This window comes from Otolemur garnettii, unplaced genomic scaffold, assembly GCF_000181295.1.
Source record: "Otolemur garnettii isolate 467f Iridium unplaced genomic scaffold, OtoGar3 scaffold00021, whole genome shotgun sequence".
NCBI lineage: Eukaryota > Metazoa > Chordata > Mammalia > Primates > Galagidae > Otolemur > Otolemur garnettii.
The window spans coordinates 22493041-22514613 of record NW_003852416.1 but is presented as its reverse complement, the minus strand read 5'-3'; the positions used below and the strand labels follow the sequence as shown (position 1 = coordinate 22514613).

Sequence of the window (21573 nt, the reverse complement as noted above, 5' to 3'; positions counted from 1 at the left end):
AACCACAGCAGAAGAGCTGGCACCCCCAATCATTCTCCCATGACACCAACGACAATGAATCTCAGGGTTAAGGATGACCATTTAAGAAATATATTTTCACAAGAGGCTTCAGAGGAAGTCCTTTCATAGCAGTTTGAATCAGAAAGTATTGAAGTCCTCGATCCAGTTTTAACAGCAGCAGCTTCCTTTGCAGATGTAAAAGAGGCCCTTTTTTCCTTTCTTGGAATGGTTCCATCTAAATTGATAAAGTTCAGCCCCTTGAGCATATGTGACTGTACACACAGGAGGGGCTTGAATAGCTAGTGAATCGAATAATCCCACAATCCACCTTTTATTTTTAGGCTACAAATAAGTAGAAAAATATTGAGATGGGAAGCAATTTGGTGTTATCTATTAAGATTTAAAAATGTACATATCCCTGACCCAGCATCTCCACTTCTCAGTATCTATCCTAGAGAGATATTTGTAAGATATTTGTAAGATACCTGCATATATAGCTCAGCACCCGCAGGTCAGCGGTTAGGACACTGGTCATATACACTGGGGTTGGTGGGTTCGTACCTGGCCCAGGCCAGCCAAACAACAATGACAACTACAACAACAACAAATAGCTGGGTGTTGTGGTCCCAGCTACTTGGGAGGCCGAGGCAAGAGAATCACTTAAGCCCAAGAGTTTGAGGTTGCTGTGAGCTGTGACGCCATAGCACTCTGCTGAGGGTGACATAGCAAGACTGTGTCTCAAAAAAACCAAAAAAGATATTTGCACATGTGTAAGGGTGGCATGTAGCTCAGTGATATTCGCAATGGTCACAGATTAGAAACAGGTTAAATGTCGCTGGGGGAATGGCAAAATGAGTATGATCCATCTACACGAAGCTTTAAAAAAAGCAAGATTTATATGTTTGAAGATATTATACAGTGAACAAAAGCAAATTTTATAACAATATGCATCAGTATGATTCCTCCAAAAATTATATATTTTATAATATGTACATCATAGAAATTTATTTAACATGGAATCTGTGTGTGTCTTTGTCTCTCACACACATATTCTCTATATAAATAACACAGAATTTCTGGAAGTATAAACACCAAACTGAAAACACCTAGAGGTGTGAGGAGCTTGTTCTTCTGGGAGGGGACTTGGATGAACTCAGAGCAGGGGTGAGGAGTTAGTAAAATCAGATTTTTACCTTCATCTGCATTGTGTGAACTTTTTTTGCAATGTATTTAAGCAAAATATATTTTAAGCTTATGAAGAAAGAGAAGCAGAATTAAATAATCTAACATTTTAAGACAATGCCAAAACTGATGAACAAATTTATGAAAATTTTAAATTTTACAAAGCAACAGTTGGGACTGAAAGTTCAAAAATATTTTGTTAAAAGATTATGTTGTGTGTGTATATTTAAATATATTTAGATACACAGTATATATCTGTCTACTGTATTTATCTATACACACATATTACATATATTTTATACTATAAGTATCTCTATATAAACTTATAATAAAATGCATAAATGCTGCTTTGGTTAAATCATGAATAAATTTCTTATTTTTTTTTTTATCACTGTTCTTATTTATAATGGCAAAAATATCTCCTCTATAATTATGATTAGTCTGGTAATTGAATACAGTTTGCCTTTTAAATAATTCAATTAACTTTAGTAAATTAAAAAAGTTTTCTGACATAGTTACAAAATTAGGAAAACCTCAAACACTGCTTTCTACTATGTAACATCCTTTTAAATGAAACCCTTCCAAGTGTGAAGAATGAGTTAAGGTTTTATCAAATGAATGATCTTTGGGTAGAAAAACTGATCTAAACTGTGATTTGAACTTTACAATCATTACAATCTTTCCATTTGAACAAATTCCTGTTGGAAACTGCTGAAAGGGTGGGGGGGGTGGTTAATCTCAGACCTCTGGGGATATCCCAGGAAACAAAAGCTGCTCTGAAGGAATTGTGTGAGATTGACACCAACAGGAATTCCTTCCAGACTCCATCAGACTACAGATTGGGTGTTTAGTTCCACTGAGAAAAGGGGAAGCCACTGGGCTTTCTATTTACCTGGAAACCAGTCCTGAAGCTCCTCCATGGTCTGTGCGTGTATAGAAGTCTCCAGAGGTGATCAAATCCTCCCCTCGCCCCGCAGGGAGCAGACTGCAATCATGCACCTGCTGGTTGCCAGATAAGCCCTCCATATGCGGATGCACTCGCCCAGATGTGTTGGAGGAGATGAACCGGCCCATTCCCTCCCCCATCCCTGCAGAACAAAGGGCGGTCATTCCCCGCTCCTCCCAGAGTCAGAGACACGCACGCCTTCCATCACAATTAACTCAAGACTCTGAAACACAACACGAACCCACTGCAACATGCTCAAAATCAATGCTGTCAATACCCAGAACGAGGACACCAAAAAAGCAAAACAAAACAAACCTATTCAAAGAGTAAATACTCAGAGCAACAGGCCTCCAGTCAGACATACTACAAGGTCAACAAATCCGAGACAAGTTCAAGTACTGAACGCTTTATAAACTGAAGAGCTGGCCATTCTCCCATGGGTGACAAAAGTAAATGTCTTCAGGGGCCAGGTAATGGAAAGGTAATAGAGAGTGGGCCTCAGGAGCTGGCCCACAAGTGCCCTGGTAAAGGCATTCACATTCAATTTGTAAAAATTTCAACTTCTGCTACATGATTCTTAAATGGAGAGTCTACAATCGAACAGAGAAGGAAACAGAGTTAAATATGGATGCAGGGTGGATAAAATGGAATAAAAACCCAAATCAGAAATGTTGCCAAGGTGTCCACATGGGATATAAGGCAGGGCAGTGATCCGCACTTTTATTATCTGAAAGGATGGTGATCATTTGGTTTATATCTTCAAAGGCAATAGCAAAACAAAGGCTAACAGAAATGGCTTATTAAGCTCTAATATAAGGGATCCAGATTAGTCAAACCAGTTCTTGACATAAGTAAATATTGAGAGGGATTATAAAAGGATTGCACACATTCCCTTGGATGGCTCCAAGTAAATGGAGCCTCCAAATACTACAGGTGTGGACTCATTGTAAGGCAAGGGGTGGGCCAAATGACCTCCCAAGGTCCTGATTTAAATACGTCTGTCTGGTCAACTTCTGGTTATCCAGCCCAGAGAAGAAGACAGTGACAAATCATCCTAAGCTGAAGATAATAAAAAGTTATATTTGCCTTTGGAATGTATTTTGGTACTCAAATGAGAATGTGTCTCTCTGATGCTCTGAGAATTCACAATGCTTCACAATGGCCACAAAGAAAGCCTGAACTGGAGCTGGGAGGTTGCCCAATTTCACCATCCTGTCTTCCATGTAACTCTTCTTCTTTGCTGGGGGTGAGCAATAAATATCATCTTTCAGAAGTACACCTAGCAGCCCAGGCTTTCTCAGACACAAGCTGCCCACTTAATCGTTTCCTGGGAGGAGAGAGGAGCCCTTCCAAATGGCTGACCCAGGATCAACACCTTAGATGGTCCAGTTCTTGTTTCTAGAGGATGACTACAAAGTCCTGTAGGATCCACAGTAGGCACCAAGCTAGACATGGTTTAGATATCTACTCTAAGCTGACTGCAAATGATGGTTTAGCCTCTCTAACATAGAGGACACAAAGGCAAATTTCTTGAGTTTCTTGGCTAAAAAAGAGAAAAAGACTTCATTGAGAAGGAAGATGAAATGAATGCCCAGTACTTGGAAAGAAAGAAGCTGAACAGTCAAGAGATGCAGGATTGATCCTCTGCATATCCAAGGATGGGTAGGATAGATACCTGCTCACGAAGCCCATGTTTAGACACAGGGCTCAGGTAAGTGATCCCAGCAAGTGGGTCTGTGGGGGCACCTATCACACCCTTTGCCTTCGAAAGGACCAGAGACTGAATATTCAGCCACCAAACAGTTCTGTTTCTTTCCAAACAGCCCCAGGCCAGGACCAGCCCTGGGGCCAAGACCTTTTCTGTTAGTCCTACTGTCTGCAGCTGAGAGGCAAATTGACTGTGAGGCGGGCAGCGCAGCTGGTGAGTAGCAGTTCAGCAGGCCTTTGAGAGAAAGGCCTTGGAAAGGGGCAAAACAACAACAAAAACATCAAAGTAAGCTGAAGGGGCTCTTTCCTCGGCTCTTACACCTCTTTCTTTCCCTCCATCTGGAGCCTTGGAGAAGAGTGCAAGAGGGCAGGAGAAAACCAAAGGGGTGCTGCCCTGGTCAGGGCAGCTGGACAGCAGGACTGCAAGGACCAGGACTGGCTTCTCAGTGTGGGGAAACAGTCCTGCCATCAGAGACACCTTGTTCTGGAGACGGTGAGAGATGTTCCGTGTCCTGGGGCCTGGCTAGCTCCGCCAGGCGGCCAAGTCCCAGAAGGTGAAGACATAGGATGAGCAGGCTTTTCTGTTCATGTCTCAGGTCTCACTATTTCCATATTAATTTGGGGAAATACAGATCACATCATTGTCCGAGATGAAAGGAGAGCATGTTTGTAGTAGTTCACTTGGGGAGGAAGGGAAGGATGGTTGCCATGCTATTCTCCATCCTCTGTCAGGTCAACCTGGGAAGGCTGAGTTCACCAAGCAGGAGACAGAGGCAACTGGAACATCTCAGAAATGCATCAAAGTTCTTTAGCCCCAGACTCCAGCAGGGTGGCCCACAGTACTGGGAGTCTGGCTGGGCATGGATTTGGCCAGGAGAAGAGGGCTTTTCCCTGATTCATAAAGCAACTGGCCAGTCACAGAACTGAACACAGGCAGGCTGGTTGGCTGCACCTCTGCTCAGGTCACCTCAGATAGAGAGCGTCACCACAAACATTTCTATGTCTCCTTTCTCTGTCATACTCTACTCATTAGTTTTTTCCTCTAAAAGCCCAGAGCTGTACAGTCCAATTTAAATATGGCTATCAAAATCAAATAAAAATAAAAATTCAGTTTCAAGTGTTCAATAGCTACAAGTGGCTGGGTGCAACATATTGGACAGCACCAACACAGAACATTTACACCATCATAGAAAGTTCTATGGGACAGCACACCAAGCTAAATCGTCCAGAATTTAGATAGGGGTAGAAGAAATAAATAAATGAAAGAAAAAAATAACCTCACTAAGTATTTTTTTTTGTGTATCATCACCATGGTCCCTGTTGACTGTCCTGTGAAATAGGCGGGTAGATTTCAATATGCCCATTTTATAGACGAGAAAGTGGATCTTCATATAGTAAATTGTAACTATTGGGTTAGGTACAGTGAGAATTAAAGCCATGTCTTCCAATTCCAAGGTCAATGCTTTCTACTGTTACATGCAACTGCCAGTTACCTTTGTTTAGTGCTGCCATAAAAACTCAGGCCTCCCAGAATGAGGTCGTCAGGCCCCTCTAATGCTTTTATTGATTGGCTGATTTTTGAAGTGATAACTAAACATTGTACAGGGTAGTTTGGCAGCTCTAGAGTTAGGCAGCCTTGGGATTCAGATTCTGATTCATCTACTTAATATTTACTCCATGGAGGGCAAGCTGCTTACCATCTCTGAAGCCCACTTTCCTTTTTTCTAAGTGGGGATGAGAGTTACTTACTTCACAGTGTTGAAATAAGACAATGCATGTAAAATACATCATGCCTGGCATGTATTAGCATTCAACAAATGAGAATTACAGTGATTGGCAGAAAGTGTAATGTACTGTCATGAGCTACTAGTAGCTTTACTGAGGCTCTGGGACAACCAGGCATTTCAGCTATCCCCCTTTTTATAGATGGTGTGTCTGAATTTCAGTGACAAGGGACTGACTCTAGGTCAGACAGCTGGAAAGGTGTACATCTAGAGCATGGACTCAGACTTTCTGGCCTCCTCCTTATGCTTTTCCTGACATACAATACTTCTTTCTGGGAGAGAAGGGAGCACCAAGGCATGATTATAGATGGTTTAGTGATCCCTCTTTATTTTTTCCCTTTTTTGAAATAAGAGTCTCACTCTCTCACCCAGGCTAGAGTCCTGTGACATCAGCCTAGCTCACAGCAACCTCAAACTCCTGGGGTCAAGAGATCTCCTGCCTCAGCCTCCTGAGTAGCTGCAACTACAGTGGCAATCCCTCTTAATTTTCATCTTCCTTCCTTCTTTGAAATGGTTAATTAATGTTTTCTTCATCTTACATAAAGTACTGTACAAAGGCAGCTTTGAACAACTCTTTTTACCAGAGTTGTCACCCTAAAGCCCCTCCTTTATATATCCTAGAGCCCCACTGGTAAGGAGGTACCAGGAGGCATAACCAAGGAGGCTTAAATATGACAAGAGAGCGCCTTAAAGTAGATATTCTCCCTGAAGAGCCTGTGGATAAAACAACCTTCTTCCCAACTTCCCTCCATTTCAAACTCACTGCCATAGCAGAAGGCAGAGCCCTAGCATCCCGGAAGAGCTGCAGTGGAGCTACAGGTGACCACAGACCTGTGAGTAAGAATGTGTGCTGTTGTGAGTCTCTGAGTCTGCAGTTACATGTTACACAGCTTTAACACAGCAAAAGCTGATGAATGCATATGTCACACTCAGGGTGGGAGGCACTTACCCTGCCACGACGATCTCAAAGTCACCATCATGGTCCACATCAGTAACTGCCACACCGTAGTTGAGCTGGGTGGGGTTGCTGTCATAGTCAGGGGGCAGAACCGAGTTGGTGACTGCAGTGAACATGGGTTCAGCCCGCTGGGACCCCTCAGTGAGGGGCAGGAACCACAGAGGTAGCAGAAACAGCAGTATCGTGAACATCTGAAACCAAAAGTTACAAACATTACTGAAAGAACTTGTAGGCAAAGCAGCCGGGAAAATCGAATCCCGGTGGGCCCAGAAGTGTCTTTCTGACCCGCTCCCGAGGGCTTGGCCATTCCTAGGCTGCTGCCCTGGCAACCCTCTTTGTAACTGCAGCCTGCCCCCTTGTCCTGCTGATCTCCCTACTCTGCACTGCTTTTTCTTTTTCTGTAGTGCTTATCGCCGCATGGCACACGGTACAATTCACTCGTCCAGTCCACTTATTGTTCAGGATCCGTCCCCCTCTGCTAGAATGGAAGCTCCACTGGGGCAAAGATCTTGTCTGCTTTCTTCACTGATGTACAGCAAGCCAAGGACAGTGCACATAATAGGCACTCGATACATATTTACTGAATGAGGGAAGGAAGGAAGGGAGGGAAGAGTATAAAAACACAAGCATTTCCCATACTGGGAGCATGAAGAATATAATAGTTCTCAGACGGTGTAGCATCTAGGTGAGACCCTGACAGAGGCAGTGAAGGATTGTCCTCCTGTGGGACATGCCCCAGAGGCAGCTTGGGGGGAATCTGTGACTTGGCAGGTTCCCCAAGCCAAGATCCCTCCCTGGGGCAGCTGGTATCACCTCCAGACCAAGAAGCAGTTAGTTAAGGGAGGTTTCCAGGAGGATCTGGCAGGTAACACATCATTCACTTGGAGAAATTAAGCCATTGTGTGTGTGTTTTATTATAAATTAATTATGTATAATGCATTGTATAATTCATTATTATATCTCTAACATAACTCAGGTGTTGCCAAGCAGCCTGGGGCCATGGAAGCCAGTGGCACACACCCAGGAGACAGATGAGAATGGGCAAGGAGGTGGAAGAACTCTGCCCCCTTTGAGCATGAGCAAGGTAGACACTTGGAAAGCTACAGATGGCACCACCCTGAGATTCGACCCACAGGCCTGGACTTGGAACTCACAGCATGTTTAAAAAACTCCATTGGAATGAGTCCCACAAGGTCCCAGCAGGCAAAGCGGTACTTTCCTGCCTTCAGAAGGCAGCAAACCTCTCTTTGATGGAACTTTTCCTGCTGGCTTGTCAGTGCATCTGGCAGCCGAGAGCGTGGCTGAGTGAGGCTGATGTCTTAATGAAGGGAAGAGCAAGGAAGATCTGAAGACTGTCTCTCTTTATGGAGACAGATGCTCCTGCCAGCAAATGAGCTTGCTTCTGTTCAAGGATCCAGAGACCCAAATGAAGGGCCCAGGCATTGCCTTCGAAGCCAGACATGATTCAGAAGCCTCCCTAATGCCTTGCTGGAGAGGCCAAAGAGAGACATAGAGGCAAGGCTCCAATTGCAGGGCAGAAACTGACCTCGGTGAGCCTTCCTGGGAAGGAGGTTCTTGTAGCATGTTCATAGGGCACACAGTGGGTGTTGAGCTACAGACAGAGGTCATTCCAAATTACAGAGTCATCTGAACAAGGCGGCACCTTAACTGGGCTATCTAATCACTAAAGACAAATGTATCATAACAAGAGCCCTACAACTTGGCAGGACGTGTGATTGGATGAAGGAAAGTCATAATTGGATTAATGGGCAGCTGGGTGTGTGCACAGGTGGATGAGAAACTGAAGAGTATTTAATAACCAATGTAGACATGCTGAAATGTAGCATGAATCTGAAGGTCAATGGACTTTTCAAGGTATGACCTCTATTGTAGTGAGGGCAAATGAATTTCAACTTGAGAGCCAAATCCAATTGATTGGCAGGGGCTAGAAAGAGTGCTGTGCTCAGCTTACAACATCAGCAATAGGCATGGAAAAGGAAAATGACATCAGTGTGCCTTCCAGAAGCTGGTTAGTTCCTTCCAGGCACCACACCTGCAATTTGGGCCATTGCCACCAGGGAGACAGGTCCTATCAGGGTAACACAAGCTTAACTGGTGGAAAAAATATAATTTTTTTTTAATGGAGACAGTCTGACTAGGTTACCCTGGGTAGAGTGCTGTGGTTTCATCATAGCTCACAGCATTCTTGGGTTCAAGTGATCCTTTTGCCTCAGCCTCCTGAGTAGCTGGGACTACAGACATGCCCCACTAGCTAGCTTTTCAATTTTTAGTAGAGATGGAGTCACTCTCTTGCTCCGGGTGGTCTAGAACTCCTGAACTCAAGCAATCTACCCGACTTGGCCTCTCAGAGTGCTAGGATTACAGGCATGAGCCGCCGCACTCGGCCCTACTGGTAGAAATTCTGAAGAAGGCCGTAAGGTGTAAGAACCATGATCTAGCCTCTTGATTTTTACCTTTTCTCTAAAACATAGAACTTTTAATTAAAAGAGCCATGTGAAAGAAGTAGCTACTCTCTGTTACCCATTTCTAGATAAGTAACTTAAAGCAAGATGAAAAAGAAATAAGGTACGTAAGAGCTGACCTCTATTTCTCTTGGTGACCTTGAACAAGTCACAACCTCTTTGGGTCTCAGCTTTCTTCTCCAAACTGAAGGTTTGAGAGGAGTTCTCTAAAAGTCCTTCCTGCCTCTAAAATTCTATGATGGATTAAAGGATTTTTTTTTAGAAGCAGATTTTCAGCAGTTTTTTCCCCTTGAGCTTCTTCTATAAACTTCAGACCAACCTGTGTGGTTTCCCTTTCTGAGCATATTAAACATATTTTGAACAAAACAGCTTGTCGGCAGGGTTCTACAGCAGCTCTCTCACAAGGGCCAAGGCCAGAGAGGAGCAGGCCATCCTTTAGTGTGGACGTGAATTCACCCAGTCTGGGCAGACCAGCCTGGATGGCCTCTCCCTGAGGCCAGGGAGAGAGTGGGACAGGGAGAATAGATCCTTCACATTTCATTCTTCTGCCATGCCAAAGGCACCCGGCACACCCACCAGGACTACTTAGCACCAGGGGAAAGTTAGAGAGTAAGCAGTAGGCTGCCTTGATGGTGGATTGGGGAACTTGTGATGAGAAAGATCTGATAAATATCTATCCTCTAGTCTTAGGGCTCAGTTGAAAGAAATCATTGAAATGCTCTTCTACATCCTGGCTACTCAGAGTGGTCCACAGATCAGCAGCATCAGCGTCATTCAGGACTCGGTTAGATATGCAGAAACTTGGATCCCACCCTCCACCTAATAAATCAGAATATGCATGTTAACAAGCTTTCAGGTGATTTGAATGCATATTAAAAGTTGAGAAACACTGTTCGGTCTTGGCCGCACATTGGAGTCACCTGGGGAAGGCTTTAAAAAAATTCTCATGCCTGACAATAATTTCTTGGATAAGATACCAAAAGCACAAGCAACAAAAGGGGAAAAAATAGATACAATAAAATAGACTACATTAAAATTAAAAACTTTTGCGCATCCAAGGACACTATGAAAAGAGTAAAAAGGCAACCCACAGAATGGGAGAAAATATTTGCAAATCATATATCTGATAAGGTATTAATATCCAGAATCTATAAAGAACTCCTATAACTCAATAATGAAAACTAAACAACCTGATCCAAAATGGGCAAAAGACTTAAATAGACATTTCTCTACTGGTATACAAATGCCCAATAAGTACACAAGTATCATTAATCACTAGGGAAACGCAAATCAAAACCACAAGACTTCCCCATTTCACACCCGTTAGAATGGCCATACTTTTTTAAAAATAACAATTGTTGGTACAGATACGGAGAAATTGGAAGCCTCGTGCATTGCTGGTGGGAATGTAAAATGGCTCAGCTGCTGTGGAAAACAACATGGCAGTTCCTCAAAAAAGTCAAATGAGAATTGTCATATGATCCAGCAATTTCACTTCTGGGTCTATACCCAAAAGAAGTCACAAAAGAGACTCAAAGAGACATTTGTACAACTATGTTCATAGCAGCATTACTCACCACAGCCAAAAGGTGGAAGCACTTCAAGTGTCCATCAATGGTTGAATGGACAGACGAACAGCTGAATAGATAAAATGTGGTATATACACGTATATACAATGAAATATCATTCAGCCTTTAAAAGGAAGGAAATTCTGAGACATGCTCCAAGGTGGATAAATATTGAAGATATTATGCTAAGTGAAATAAGTCACTAAAGGACAAATATTGTATGAGTCCATGTACACAGGTATCCAGAGTAGTCAAATTAATAGAGACAGAAAGTACAATGAATGTTGTTACTAGAGTGGGGGAGGGGGAAATGGGGAGTTAGGGTTTAATGGGTACAGAGTTTCAGTTTTGAAAGATAAAGATTTCTGTGGCTGATGGTTGCCTGGGCAGCACAATAATGTAAATGTACATAATGTCGGCAAACTTTACACTTAAATACCATTAAAATGATAAATTTTATGTTCTGTATATTTTGTCACAATAAAAAAATACTAATACTTGGGTCTCTTCTCAAGATATTCTGACTTAGCAAAGGATGCAGCCTGGGTGTTAGATTTTTTTTTAAAGCTCCCACGTGATTCTAACATGTTGTAAAACTTGAGAAGCTCCGTTCTATACCAATGCTTCAGTGCTTCTTAAACTTGGATGTGTATAGGAATCACCTGGTGGTCTTGTTAAAATGCAGATTCTGAGTCAGTAATTCTGCAGTAGAGCCCAAGATTCTATATTTCTAATAAGCTCCCGGTGGTATTAGTGATGCTGGTCTATAAACTACAAAATTACACATTGACTGTAGCAAGGTTCTATACTACAGCTCCCAGAGTCAGGAAACCAGGCAATATACAACAGTGAAAGCACAAGATTGGTTCAAGAACCTTCTCTGCCTCTAGATCTAAGAAGCTGAAATCAATCCTAGGGCTAGGCAATCCTCAGGGATTCCCAGGCTGGGGGTTTATCTTCACACTAGGTACTAGCTGTCTTCAGCAAGGTCAAATTACCATTGATGGAAGGCATGACAAAAGGGAGAAGGGTTAGAGCTGGAGGCCGGTAAGGTCAAGGAGATAGAGACAGGTACCGACCATCAGGGGCAGAGTCTAGAGAGAACAGGGTATAGGGTGGAACTTGCAGGCCAAGATAGAAATGCATGCCAGCATGTTCCCAGAAACTGTAGTACCTGGCACCTTGTAGGCCATCTATTAATATTTCTTAAATAAAAAGAAGGAATATGTCCAAATGATAATGTGAAGCAACAGAAACGGCTTGCAACTTGTCACAGTCGTTTAAAAACTGTTCTTTTTCTAAAGCAATGCTTCTTAAACTGTAATGTGCTTACCAGTCACCTTAGGATCATGCTAAAATAGATTGTGATTCAGTTAGTCTGGGGTGGCGCCCGAGAGTCAGTATTTCTAACAGGCTGTTGGAAATGCCTGGGGAAGACTCTAGACCAGTGGCCCTGAACACTGGCTGACAACAGAGTCACCTGGGGCAGGAGGTGTTTAGGAAAATGCTGCTGTCCAAGCCTCCCACCCACTTTTTTGATTTAATTGGTCTGGGGTGGGTTTGGGTACTGTATATTTTTAGAACCTGCCTAGATGTTAATGGACAGTCTGGGCTGAGAACCACTGCCCCAGACTCGTGGTCCCCAGATGGGAGTATAAACTGCAATCTGATTTGAAGTGAAAAATGTTTCTGTTACCAAAATTCATCATCGGCTGGTTGAAGTATATAAAGAAAATCTATTTATCTAGGGAGTGTCAAAGGAGGAGGGGGGATATGAAGTTTGGGAAGAAAGCAGAGCAGGATGATACTGCCTGAAGCGCAGGGCAGCAGGCACCCGAGTGACCTCGCATTTTACATGGCTAACTCAGGAAGCCTCTTGTCACACCACTGTGCACATCTGAATCCTTTGGGAGAACAGGAAGAAAGGTTAAAAATAGAATGAAAAAATGGGTTGAACTGAACTTTTTTGTTTTCTTGACTGCTCGTGTACCAAGCACCTACTGTGTATCCAAGTAATGTGAGTAGTACTTACTCTGATTATGTATCAAACACCTACTATGTATTAGAGCACTGTGAGTGGTACTTACCCTGCTCAACCAAGCACCTGCTGTATATCAGGACACTGAATAGTATTTACCCTGATCATGTACTAAGCACCTACTGTGTATTACAGCACTGTGGGTAGTACTCTCCCTGCTTGTGTACCAAGCTCCTACTGTGAGTAGTACTGACCCTGCTCATGTACCAAGCACCTGCTCTGTATTAGAGCACTGTGAGTAGTACTTACCCTGATCATGTACCAAGCACTTAGTGTGAGTAGTACCCACCCTGCTTGTGTACTGAGCACGTACTGTGTATTAGAGTATTGTGAATAGTATTTACCCTGCTTGTGTACCAAGTGCCTACTGTGTATTAGAGCACTGTGAGTGGTACTCATTAGCAGGAGTAGCCCCAGAGTAGTACATAGTACGTAGTACTCTAGACTCCATGCAGACATTCGGTACAGTCTAAGAATACAAAGATGAATAAAACTTAGTCCTCAGCTCCAAGAAGCTCTCCCAGCAGGCCGTGCAGCAGCTGTGTAATGCTGGGTGCAGCACCCTGAGCAAGGGCAATGGAAGGCTATCTGGGGGCATGGCAGCCCGAGGAGGTGAGGCTAAATATCAAAGACAGAGGGGCCAGAGCACACAGCACCTCTGCAAGGGATGTGAGCTCCTCATGCAGGGAGGTGTGGGAGAAGGAAAAGAAGGGTCTTCACAAGGGCCAGAGATGGTAGGACTTGTGTTTCAGGCTGTGAGAAGAACTGCTTTGTAATAATAATTTCTTTAAAAATGCTCTATAAGCAAACTTTTGAACAATCCTCAGCAAGATGGAGAGTGGGGGAGAGAGGGAGAAAGAAAAAGAAACCAAACCTTGGAGTCAGTGACCTGGCTATGGATCTCAACTCCATCATAAACTAACTAGTGACCTTGGCCTGTTCCTTAAGCCTTTTGATCTTTGGTGTCCTCATCTGTAACATGGATCATGTGACCTACCAAGGTTTCCAGGGTTAAGTGAGCTATACTGGAAAGGCCCCTGGGGGGCCAGGCAGAGGGCAGCCTCACCTTGCTCATTTCTCTTCCTTTTACACAGAGGATGTGAAGGCTAGGTGGCCTGTAGACATTGGCTGTGGGCTGCACGAGCCAAACTCAGTTTTCTGTGACCTCGGGACTTTCCTGAATTGGGTCTGAAAACTGGTAACCAAGCAACCTGGATTCTCTGATGTGGGGTCAGGCAGCTGTGGGGAGAGGCTTCCAGGGCAATTTTGGGGGAAAACAGTTCTTTCACAATTATGGAAAGAGTCAAGGACACACCCCAAGCTCTTGCGGAAAAAAAAACATGAGGCCCAGATGATTCAGATGCCCGGAACAAGCACAGAACACAGCCCCTTTTCAGACGCTTGCAGGGATGCTGAGACATGCTGAGACATGCCGAGACATGGAGGAGAGGAACACTCTGCACCACGTGGGCTGGGCCACCAGATCCACACAGAGTTCCCTCAAAAGAGCTGCTGGAACTCAAGCAACATCAGAGAAGAGCTAATGGGTGCTGTCTTGGCTCCTTCATCTGCAACACACTTCTTGCGGTCCCTCAGTAAGCCTGGCATTGTGGTAGGCACTGGGGTCACAGGAAGAAATCCATTCAACATTGGCAGTAGGGGGAGAGGGGTGCTGCAGAGGAGAGGCACAGAGGTCCCAGTTAGCTGGGGGAGGACCTGAGGGTACTTTCTAGTGGAAGGGTGCTGTCACTGAAGTTGGAGGATGCTACAAATTTAGCTGGACAAGGAGAGGCTGGAGCAGGAACAGGAAGGAATAGCAGGGAGCAGAGGGTCTCCTTGCAAAGGTTAGGGGACCCAGCGGTTGCCCACAGGCCCCACTGTCTGGGTCACACATTAGGAGGGAGCCCTTGTGTCTAGTTGAAGGACCTTCTATCAGACCATAGAAGTGGCTCCTAGCTGGGGCAATTTTGTTACCCCTGGCCCCTGGGACATTTGGCAGTATCTGGCCTGGCCTGCTGATTCCCATCTCCATCTGTCTGAGCCCTACTCTCCTCTTCTCCCTCTGAGGTGGACTTGAACCCAGCACGTGCTGTCACTGGGCCCCTTCGCCCACAGCATGCCCCTTCAGGGTACAGATCTGGCCTGCTACCCACTGCATCATCCTTCACAACCACGGGCTCACATAGCCGATTCCACTGCACAAAGCTCCCTCAGAGCTGCGCAGTCTTTCTGTCCCTGCTACGAGGGATGTGCCCCCTTTCTCTTCACCAGAACAACAGCCACACCTGCTAACTGCGTCTCCCTCTCCTCTCCCCCCACCTCACTTCCACAAGTCAGAACTCCCTCTCTAAACCTTAGAGCTCATCCCTGGGACCCTGTAGGCGAGGCACACAGAGAGGCGTGTAGCTGCAGTTTCCTGTGGCATGTACTATCCGAGAATGGTTAGTAACAACACATGTCTACCACTGACTGTATGCCAGGCCTGACTCTCACCCTTCACAGGAATGACTCATTCAAACCCTGTGAGGTTTGGAACTACTATTGTCCCTATTTTACAGACAAGATTAAGGCACAGAAAGGCTAAGTAACTTGCTCAAGGTCACACAGCTAGTACATGACAGATCTAGGATTGGTGTCTAAGCAAATTAGGTCCAGAATTCTTAGACACTATACCAAATAGTTTCTCTCACTACAGCAAACTTGTTTTAACTGAGTGAGATGGGGGGATAGGGGGAGGAGCGACCACCTGTGCCTGGGGAAGCTGGGGAAGGCCTAAGGTGGGCATAGCTGAGCTGGCCAGAGGGTGGCGGTGGGGAGACATCACTGGCACAGTGTGTGGCAATGAGGCTCTGCAGGGCCAGGGCACAGAGCAGGGGCGGGACCCCGGGTGGGAAGGAGTGCAGCTAAGGAGGGTGGAGGTCACATGAGCGACACAGGCCCAACAGGTCAGAGAATGCCATGGCTAGAGTGGTGTGTCAGAAGAAAACTGCAGCGGTGTGAAGTGCAGGAGGCCACAAGAGGGCTGGGCTGGGAGCAGAGAGGCCAGAGGAGGCAAACACTGTGGCCCAAGTGAGAGAGAAGGCCCGAGGCTGCCGTTCACTCCCTAGCTCTCTCAGATTTCTTATGTACCTGCTCTAGCTCAGGCACAGTTCTGGGCTCTAGGAAAACAGATGAGAACAAGATAAAGTCCTCGCCCAATGCTTCAGTTGCCTATTTCTCCACCTTATCCCCTGTCCTGGTCTTCTGATGGCCAGCCTGGAAGACAAACTCCAGACCCCTTCACCTTCCCGTTGCAGAAGGTGACATGTCCTATGCATGTTTCCCAGCACCAAAAAAATATAAGGCTTCCTCTTTCTCTGCCTGGAGAGAGTTCTGGACACTGCCCATGGTGGTACCCATGGACAGACAGGAGGCTTAGTCCTGCTCCAGCAACAGGCAGACAAATGCTCAGGGAACCTAGGCTGGGAGGTGCCACAGAGGCCAGTGGGCTAATGAAATGGCATTTCTGAAACTGAGAGGTCAAATGTGTCTCCCAGCCTTAGGCATGAGGCATAGCAGGGTCTTAGTAAGTATTACTAAGTGCTTGGACTTTCTGTTCTGTAAAATGGGATATAATGCTCATCAGGTTGTGATGAGAATGAAGCGAGATTATGGGCCAAGGGTTGAGCACAGTGCCCACCACAGAGAATGTCCATACGTGGCAGTACCAGTAGCAACGACCACACTCTTACTGCTGCTAACTGAAATTGTGAATATGTCTCCAGAGATGGTGTCTGGGCCCGCTAGGTGCTTCCCTTCCAGGAATAGTTGACAAAAGTTGAATGGAATACTCTAGACTGTAAGACTTGGAGGAATAGGCTTGCCTCTGTTACTAATTTGTCTAGGGACCCTAATGGAGTTGATGCCTTAAATACTGCTTTCCAAATGCAGACCTCCCTCAGTATGCTATGTTATTCACAATCTGCATTCAGTCTCCAAACATTTAGAAGATGCTGACAGGCCAGGTTAGAAATGATGCAAAGACCTGGTCTCTGACCTTAAGGAGCTTCTGGTCTTCCAGGGTGAGACACAAAACAGTGGGTAAGTTCAGAGTAGCAACAGGTGCCAAGTTCAGATGTAGGCCATGGGAGGGAGAGGTTAACTACCGAGAGGATGGGGAGGGCAGGCAGGAAAGGCTCTCTGGAGAAGGTTGAATTGGGGTTCCTGGTGGTGGAGGCCTATGGATCAAAGACATTGGCGCAGGCTGCAAATGTGGTTGTTGGGGCTGAAATGCCATGTCTGGGATATGGGGTAGAGGAGAGAGGAGAGAAGAGAGAAGGGCGGGGAGAAGGGGTAGAGACCTTGTCTGGCATGCAGGCAGCCACTGGGTCCCCCAGAGCCTGCTTGCCCAGGTAAGGAGCCTGGAGTCACACAGTGGGGGAGGTTTGGAAGTTGGGAAGACATGACCAGACTTGCATTTTTGAAAAGCCATTTTAGACTCTGGGCAGCAGTATGCAGGACAGATAGGCTGTGTTTCTGAGAAGTGAGTGAAAGTATCTTAGAGGGGACTTGAACACCCGGGGGTGGAGGTGGGGCAGGGCCTCTGGATGACCTTTGAAGTTCTTTCCACGCCTAATACTCTATGGGTCAGGTTTTTTCCCAAATCATTTAAAATGCATAAGTGGACGTTGCTATTTAAAAGCATCCTCCTAGGCATCATTTTTTATGAAGCAATGATTCACTCCCTAGTTTGTCTTCAGTGGAAATCCAAATTTTCATCTATTCTCTCCACTTAAAGCAAGGTAAACCTGCACTGAGCTTCTCTGCAGCAGCCTGGGAGGAAGGGGTGGGGAGGGGGAGTAAAAGCTACCAGAGGGTGGGAAAGAAGAGAACTTGGCCTTGCTCAAGGCTCAGAGCCAGCCACCATTGCATGGAGCCCTCCAGCCCTGCTTGACCAGTGGAACCCTCAGAGATCTTCACAGCCTGGTGCCAAGTGCCAGCTCTGGGAAGCAGCTAGAAAGGATGCAGGCTTCCCTAATTGAGGCCAGTTTGGACAATCACTTTACACCAAGGGCCGCCTCTGTACCAGAATGGCCACCTTCATTCATTTATTCATTTGTGCACCCATGGAGCCCCTCCATGTGCCAAGCACCATGCTAGGCACTGCATCTGCAGCTGAGAATAAATGACAGTGTCTTCCCCGTACTGTTTATAAGACTGCATTTCTCCTTTTGGGGGACTCTTACTTCCCCACCTGTGAAAGCCTCTTTGGATATACACAGCTTCTCAGATGAAAGGTGCATGATTATGATTTCTAAGAAAGAGACTGTTCTTAGAGACTGGGGTGAAAGGGAATATGGCATCACTTAGAGAAAGGAACTGCCAGTGACGGAAAGGGCCTGTCACCCAACTCTCTGATTACAAGGACTGACCTCTAAAAGCTAAGGGGCCGCCTCAGGACTCACAGAAGATGCATGGCTGGAATCTATGTAGTAATGCTCCCATGGGGGTAGGGAGGGAGGCACCCTCAGTCCTCTGGGGGTTCTCAAGTGACATCCTGCCTCTAATCCTGGGGACAAGGAGGACAAGATCAGGACTGTGTCTTATACAACAGACACCAACTGAGGCCATTCCCACCAATCCTATAAGAGCTCCTCTGTCTGTTTAGCAGAGGGAAATTGGGGCTCCCAAACCTGTTCCCGCTCTTCAGAGCCATGTCAAGATTTGCACAGCATGATGGTTCCTGTAAGACAGATATACATCAGAGGAGGGCTGAGATGTTGGTGCAAAAGTCTGCACAGAGGCACTGCTCTCCAGGCAGGTAAAGACTGATGTAAGGGGGAATAGATGTCCCTGCAGGCTCTCCTCAGGTCTGTGGTCTCCAGGACACTCCTGGAGCTCAGCAGTGATTCCCATGACCTTGTCCCTGCACTTGTCAGGTGCAAACAAAGATAAGAGTAACAGGAAACAACAGAGAGGGTCATTTTATACTCTCTGCACTCTTGATTCTTCTATAGCTAATTAAAGTAATATGTCAAAATGTCCCTTGGAAGAGCTCTTTAAGAATATGTCTGTTAAGTAAACAAGGTTTTACTAATTAATGGCACGCCTTCCCATCCCTCATTGAAGTTCCTTGCAGAACTTCCCTGTGCCAGGAGGGCTGAGTAGGAAAGGGTGGCAGAGGAGTCGAAGTCACCATCTCCCTTTCTCACAGGGAGTGGGGACAAATCCAGTCTCTCATCATTTGTGGAGCTATCAGTTTCTCCTCCGGATGTTGATCAGATTTCCTGGGCTGGAACCAACTTACAGGGCCAGGGTACTGGAATTTTTCCAAGAAGTAAATGCTTTGCTTCTTACGAAGTCAACATGATTTCTTTCAAGGAAAATTTCTTTCTTTCTTTTTTCTTTTTAAGTGTCTAGGGTTTTTGAAGGGCAAATTTTTGGATTTTTGTCTGAGGAGAATGATTATGATATACTTCTCTTTTGCTGAGACCACTCCCCACCACATGCACGCTCATAGGCAAGGGAGTGGGAGAACGATTTGTCCAATATTATACAATGAGTCAGTGGCATAGCCAGGAATAGAACTTTCCAAACTCCCAGATTTTTAATAATAGCAATATTAATAGTCTCCTTATAATTTTCTATGTGGTTTCACAGCTCACATGTAATTTTCACAACTTGGGGGGAGTCTGGGTAAGTCAGCAGAAGAGGGCAGACCTGAATTCCAAACCAGCTTTGACACTTGCTCTCTGTATGACCCTGGCTGGTCCCCTCTCCTCTCTGAATCTCAGTGTCCTCAGTCGTAAAATGGGAGAATTGGATGTGAGGGCTTCTAAAATCCCTCCCACTTCTCACGTGCTGTGATTCTATGCTGTGGTGCTCTAAGTCCAAGGTTCCTCAATCTTGGCACTACTGACATCTGTGTTGTGGAGTATGTCCTGTGCATTACAAGAGGTTTAGAAGCATCCCTGGCCTCTATCCAGTAGATGCTAGTAGCGCCCCTTACCCCAGTTCTAATTATGAAAATAATGTCTCCAGACATTGACAAATGGTGGGGGGAGGGATTAACTCCTCCAGTCACTACCCAAGGATTTCAATAAGGTCAAGATCATGAGTGGTTCAATGGAAAAGGTCTTCCCGTCCTTCCTTTCCCCCAACCCCTTCATACCTTTCTGCACTTTTCAAACACAAACACTCTTGCTTCTTCTGGTTTCTTAAATGCCCTAAGTGGTCCAGGGTGTGTCTGGTGTGATAATTAACCAATCGATCTCATACTTTCTCCTAAGAAGAGTTCACAGGTGTATGTCCCCTAAGCAACCAGCCAGGCTCTCCAGAAATTCCTAGCAGAGCCCAGGCTGGCCTGGAAGCCTGTATCTGCAGCCTGCAGGAGGCTCCGTGAGCACGGATTTGTCAGCACTCTTAAATCACTAGGCTCTAAGGAAGGCTTCTCCCAGCAGAAAGATCCTTCCTTAGGAATCAATAGCTCAAGGCCCTCCATCACATTCAGAATTATCCCGGGACCTGTAAAATTTCTTTTTCCCAAGCATGGCAGAATCCCAAAGTGAGAACTCTGAAATGGGGGAGGGAAAAAGGTAAGAAGAAAGCCCTGCAAAGAAGGCCTTGACCATCAGCCCTGATGTTGCTGTGAGCAGAGGCTGATAAGCAAACCTGGGCACACAGCCTCACTTGCTGGGACAAAGATGACCCTGGGGGTTCCTGGTGATCCAGCAGTAATAATCCCCTTTCAACCAAATACTTCTTACACCTTACCAAGGGCATAGTAAAGATTGTCTCCCTCAATCTTTGTGACTTTACCCCCATCACACGGTCACCAGCTTCACCATATAGCAGAGGAGGAAACCAAGGCATGCAGAGGTTTAGCGGTTTGTCCAAGGTCTCTAAACAAGGAAGCAGGGAGCCAGATTCTCAGCCTGGGTCCTTACCATTACAATGAGAGTGGGTAAGGCCAACCATCTAGTGTGCCTTTTGAGAAAACACTTCTTGTTTTCTCAGTGTCTAATGCCACTTCTCAAACTCTATACCCTCTTCCCTATTCAAATAATGCCAGTGCCATAGCTGTATTTTACATAATTCTATTCCTCTGGCCTTATTCAAAACTGAACCAAGCCAATGCAGGCACATTTCTCTAGTTAAAGCTGGGAGCTGGTGAGAATCTGAAGTATAACCTCTTGGAACTCCACTTTATAGGAAGGAGTGGTTGCTCTCAGTGGTCTATGTTATCTTGCCACCTCGCTCCTCCCCTGAAGATAAAGACCCAACTTGTCTGTGAAAGTGAAAGAGAGGAGAAGACTCAATCATCTTCCCTGGCAACAAGCACCCCTTACATGAGTCTTAGGGACAGAAGAGGATTCTGCCTCTTAGAATTCTGGCAGCACTCAGTTCCCCATGAGGGTGGGCCGCCAAGTGTGCTCAGACTCTCGGGGGAAGCCCATACAGTATGCAAAAAAGCTAGGTGGGGAGAGGAAAACAAGAGGGCAGCCCACAGGCCACTCAGCAAACCTCCTGACCAGGCCCCAGCTCAGATGTCGACAGCCAGACTCACAGAACAGAAGAAAGGGCAATGGAAATGGTAGTATCTTCCAGGTCACCCAAGAAGCTTGAACATAAGGATTTTGCAAAAATAGAACATCCTAGCTCTCTGACCTTGAGCTGAGAGTAGCAAGGATAGGGGAAATAGGCAAATACTCTTTGGAAACTTTCCAATTCATCTAAAATCTGAGTATGGGAGGTCCCACCAGCAGTGGTATGACTGCAAGACAGAGAGATCCAACTCCAGCAGCCCTTAGAAAAGGAAAAGAGGAGCTCTAGGCATGGGTTCCAAGACCACCATGAGGGACCAGGCACTTCTGATTCCTAAATGTATGGACCGAAACCGGGAGTTGCATGGTTTTTGCCTAAAATGTT

At 45.6% G+C, this 21573-nt stretch overlaps 1 protein-coding gene across 2 annotated transcripts in view; it reads right to left on the bottom strand.

Annotated features, from left to right (window-relative positions):
* The window catches only part of CRTAC1 (cartilage acidic protein 1), a 217775-nt gene that overhangs the window by 127098 nt on the left and 69104 nt on the right, over positions 1-21573 (bottom strand). For both annotated transcript variants that reach the window (XM_023511671.1, XM_003787285.1), the window contains exon 2: positions 6569-6768. In XM_023511671.1, coding sequence (XP_023367439.1) covers positions 6569-6768 — 200 coding nt within the window. The remainder of the gene's footprint in view (positions 1-6568; positions 6769-21573) is intronic.